Raw genomic sequence first — 4,930 nt, 5'->3', positions numbered from 1 at the left:
ATGGTCCTGTACACTTGAACAAATATTAGCGATAACCAATTGACAATTTTTAATACCTTGTTATCATCAAAACTCATTAGAGTTTATTGTAAAACACATTTTGTTCCAACAGAATGAACAAGTGCTTCATTTGGTGCCCATCCAGTGCAACCTGATGTAATCATGTAATATGTTCCCTTGTGTTTGAACATAGCCGGCGCTTCTCTTCGCTGACCGACGAAAATTCTTTTCATAACAGATGTCACATTGAGATAATCTTCAGTCAAGGGTCCAATGTGCATTACATTGTTTTCTTCAGATGAGTATATTAGATATGCAACATTGTCTTCATCTTTGAAAAGTGTCATGTCCCTGCTTTGATATCCATGAGGTCTTTGGCTCCCGAGGTATTTGAATGGACCGGTAGGAGTATCACTGAATGCTATGCCGACGGAAGCTTTTGCATAATTGGCGTTGTCGATATGCATCCACATCACATACTTTCTTGTTTTTTCATTGTAAATAACTTTTGGTCTCTCAAGCACATTGGACTTGTGTAGATCATGTGTTTTATCTGTTTTCTCTGCTGCTAATGCAATGCCCTCTTTTTTCCAAGTCCATAGATCCTTAGAAGAATAGCAACCAACTCCTATAATGTCCACCTGATGGAGAGACATTGTGAGATATATAGACTAGAGTTTTGGCCAAAACAGTATTTGCATTTGATACAACCTGAAATGACTCTTACATTTGCTAATTTATGTTCTCATTTCAAGAACCACATTAGTCATATGAAACAAGTACAATTTCTCTGCCAAGACATAGGAATTGCTCAAATGGAATGGATTAGAAGCATAACTAAGGCATCTCATCAGGAATAGTAAAAAGATGAATTAAACATGTCTAGATCATGGCTAGCTTGGGGCACAGAAGGGTTCAATGCAGATAACAAATAAAATTGTGCATCTATATTCTAGTGGATTTTTTCTTATATAGAAAACATATTATTGCTTAGTAAAAGATTCAACCATAAGAAACTTTGACTTGGATGAAAAGAACATTTAATATGGGAAAAAGCTATTAGACTCCTACAGCCAACTGGTAGAATGGATACTTAGCCCTGATTGAATAAACAACTTAATTAAGCACTTGCGCTATAACCATTTATCATAAGAGCTTATGTATAACCTATTTCTGTAACAATAGGTAAAATGTAAGTTATAAGGTGTTTTCATAAACTATCCTGAAGAGCTTATAAAAATAAGTAAGATTAAAAAGCTTATAGACATGTCATGGCTATTTCCATGAGTTCTCTCGAGTAGGCTGACTAGTAATTATGTCAACAGATAAGTTCAAATAAGTCAATTTCGACAAAAACTTACTTAATACAGTTAAAACAACAAATCATTCATTGTTCAGTTAATGAAAGTGACTTACCCGAGCAGGTCCTTTGTTATTATGAAGGTAAGTAGGGCCATCTTTATATTCACCATACCAATAATAAGTACTTGAATTTTCATCATATAGAATGCACCCTCCATGAGCTTGAATAGGATTTCCATCAGTATCCAACCAAATTTTCCCAGGGTAGTAGCAATTATAACTATCATTCTTTCCTTTCCCTATAGTCTTCATTGGATCAATTGTTTTATGAGGAAAGAAAACATGTCTAAGTGATGAATCTTGATCCAAGAATTCATCAACCAATGGTGTTATTGATTTGCTTTGAGGTGACCTCTTTTTGTTTGGTGGGGGGATTTGGAAGTTCTCCTTTTCAACTTGTTGGAGTTGATGGAAATGAGAAGGAAGAGGAGGAGGATGAATGATATTCAAGGAGGTGTTATTATTGGAATATAGATGAAGCAAAAGTATCCATCCTAAGATTAACAAGGTCCATAATATTACAAGTGATATAGAACAATATCTACTCCAACTACTGCAACGTAAATTAGTAATTGGTTTCTTGTATAGATTCTTCATCCTCATTTTTCTCAAGCTCTACTCTATATGTTCAAAATAATGATGAAAATTGTAAGTAATGAATGTAAGCAAAGCTATATGTGTAGCGTATACTTGATTGAAAAATGAAATAATCATTAGAAGACACACTCACCTGGAACTATATTGGAGAGAATGAATGAGTTGGTGGGGTAGTCAACTATGGTTGCAATTTGGATTGCGGATTGATCTGCCCTCGGGTTTGATGACATTCACTTTGTAATGAAATAAAAGTAATGTCCTTATGAAGGGACCCTTTCGTCTTTTACTACTATCGAATCTGCTGAACTTTCCTTAGACGACTCACTCAGTTGCACATTTTTGAGGGCATGAGAGCAATATTCGTGTCCGTGGGTATTTACTAGCTTTCTCTGATTTTAAAACACGGATGCGAGATGCATAACTAAATATTTATCTGAATTCATACTCAAACATGTTTCGAATGAAAATTGATATTTTGGCTATATGTTAAGATGCCATTTTTTCAAAGGTTAATATGCATGTTATTAGTTTGATAATTGTCATGTTATAAAATATGTTTTTGATATTTGAAGGAGCAAATAAATCATTTGATCGAGGTTGAGGATATGTAAAAGTGAGCAAATGCAATACAACATTGCCCTCAAAGTTGGAATAAACTTCTTTTTTTATAAAAATATTTTTTTTTTTTGTCAAGTATACTTCAATATTTTTGAGTTATTAATGCAACATTTCCAAGCAGAATGGGTGAAATTTCACATTCAATAATAATAATAAGCATATAATTCATCAAAAACATTTACAACTTAAACTTCATCAATTAGTAATATTAAATCTTCTTATAATATTTCATTAATAACTCAATCAACTTCTAATCATTATTAACTTCATATTCATCGCATTATATACATCATCACTTAGCATATAATAATCAAATCATAACCATCATCATATAACATCATAAATCATCACATCATAAACATCATCTTATAACATAAACGACACATCATAATCATCATCTCATAATAACATAAACAACACAACATAATGATCATCTTATAATAATATAAGCAACACAACATAATCATCATCTCATAATAATATAAACAACACAGCATAATCTTCATCTCATAATAATATACACAACACAACATAATCATCATCTCATAATAATATAAGCAACACAACATATTCATCATCTTATAATAATATAAACAACAACATAATCATCATCTCATAATAATATAAACAACACAACATAATCATCATCTCATAATAATATAAGCAACACAACATATTCATCATCTTATAATAATATAAACAACAACATAATCATTAACATTTCATGGTTTGTCATCAACAACAACTTCAACGATTCAACGACGACAACGTCAACCTGTCAATACAACTACGTGAGAGTACACCACCTCTTATGAAACAACGACATCAGAGTACACCACCTCTTATAAAACAACGACGTAAGAGTACACCACCTCTTATGAAACAACGACATAAGAGTACACCATCTCTCATCAAACAACGACGTAAGAGTACACCACCTCTTATAAAACAACGACGTAAGAGTACACCACCTCTTATAAAACAACAACGTAAGAGTGCACCACCACCCACAAAACATCTGAACATAAACAGTCATCAACAACAGCTTCAACTACGACTTCAACAACTTAGTTAACATCAACAACTTAAGACTCCAATACTTTGGAACGACAACTTACAACTTAGACAACTTAAACCAACATCTGCAACTTGATCAATATTCAACAGCAACAGAAACAACACAAGCAATTCACAACATAACAATATTAATGAAAAGCATCAACAACTTAAACATCATATATTTTCCACATAAGACATATAATTATTTCACATAACCAACAACATTAATCATCTTAATTTCAGACTCTCTTAAGAACATTAATATTATAAACAACCTCGTTTCTACCCCAAGGACCAACTCACAACATAGGTTAAATACTCTTAAACACCTTAATTGAACTCGTAGTACTTCTAGTTTTGAGGTTTGGAATTATCCCATAAGTTTTGGATTAACTTAGAAATGGTTATGCTGAATTTTCATAAGATTTCACTAAGACCTCCTTGGAGTATTTTCATCATATCTCAAACACCAAAAATCATTTTCAAGTCAAATCAAAGCTACTGGAAAGCTAACACGATTATCTACAACTTTCATGTTTACACCAAAGGCCAATTCAAAACATAAACGTGTGAAAAAGACGCAAGAACGCGAAACAGTGGATGCTGTCAAAATGCAGCTCGCGAGGCGAATAAGTTTACTCGCCGTGGCGAGTTGCGACGGACAAATCTACGGGAACAGACCAGTTTTCACTCCAAAAGCCCCAATTTCATCGACCCAAATCCTAAATTTGATAGGAAACTCAACCTATGTTTATTCTACAGCCTGAACTTCAATTCTTATGTTAATTCATTGAATTACCTACTCTTTAATAATCAATTCCAAACCAAAACCTAATTTCTCTAATCATCAAAATTACCACCTACATCATGTTAAATCCAGTTTTCAGAATTAAAATACTTAGAATTAGAGAAAGTTAGTCCCACCCTTACCTTAGTATTGATGATCGGCGGTCTCTCTCCTTCTTGGTTCTCTTCTTCTCTTGTTTTCTCCCTTTTCTCCAAAACTGGTTGTACGTGAAAAATAATTCTAAACCTAATTTCTCCTATTTATCTCTTCCCATCTATTTTATCTTATTTCCACCTCTCTAAATTCTCAAAACAACCCCACAATCTTAATCTTATTTCTATTTTCAAGACTTATTATATTAAATAATTAAATAACACTACTTAATAAAATAACACACCAAATAATCATTTAAATCACATAAATATTAAAATAAGCCACTTAATAAATCACATAATCATATAAATATATTCTAAACCTATTAAAACAATCAAATAAATCAAATGATTC

At 32.5% G+C, this 4,930-nt stretch overlaps 1 protein-coding gene across 1 annotated transcript; it reads right to left on the bottom strand.

Annotated features, from left to right (window-relative positions):
• Nucleotides 1-2,255, bottom strand: LOC120580028 (uncharacterized). The gene is made up of 3 exons (XM_039832922.1): nt 2,093-2,255; nt 1,417-1,982; nt 1-641 (listed from the first exon to the last, which is right to left on the bottom strand). The coding sequence occupies exons 2-3, from the start codon at nt 1,963-1,965 to the stop codon at nt 84-86; spliced, it is 1,107 nt and encodes a 368-aa protein (XP_039688856.1). The 5' UTR covers nt 1,966-1,982; nt 2,093-2,255; the 3' UTR covers nt 1-83.
• Nucleotides 2,256-4,930: the final 2,675 nt, after the last annotated feature.

Source organism: Medicago truncatula, chromosome 4 (genome assembly GCF_003473485.1).
Source record: "Medicago truncatula cultivar Jemalong A17 chromosome 4, MtrunA17r5.0-ANR, whole genome shotgun sequence".
Lineage (NCBI taxonomy): Eukaryota > Viridiplantae > Streptophyta > Magnoliopsida > Fabales > Fabaceae > Medicago > Medicago truncatula.
The sequence above is the reverse complement of the archived record's forward strand: the minus strand, read 5'-3'. Positions and strand labels throughout refer to the sequence as shown.

Excerpts from the sequence above, each read along its gene's own strand:
- LOC120580028 (XM_039832922.1), bottom strand. The coding sequence starts at position 1,965 with ATGAGGATGAAGAATCTATACAAGAAACCAATTACTAATTTACGTTGC. Across the intron at positions 642-1,416 it reads ATAACAAAGGACCTGCTCGG|GTGGACATTATAGGAGTTGG; the intron begins GTAAGTCACTTT and ends TCTCTCCATCAG.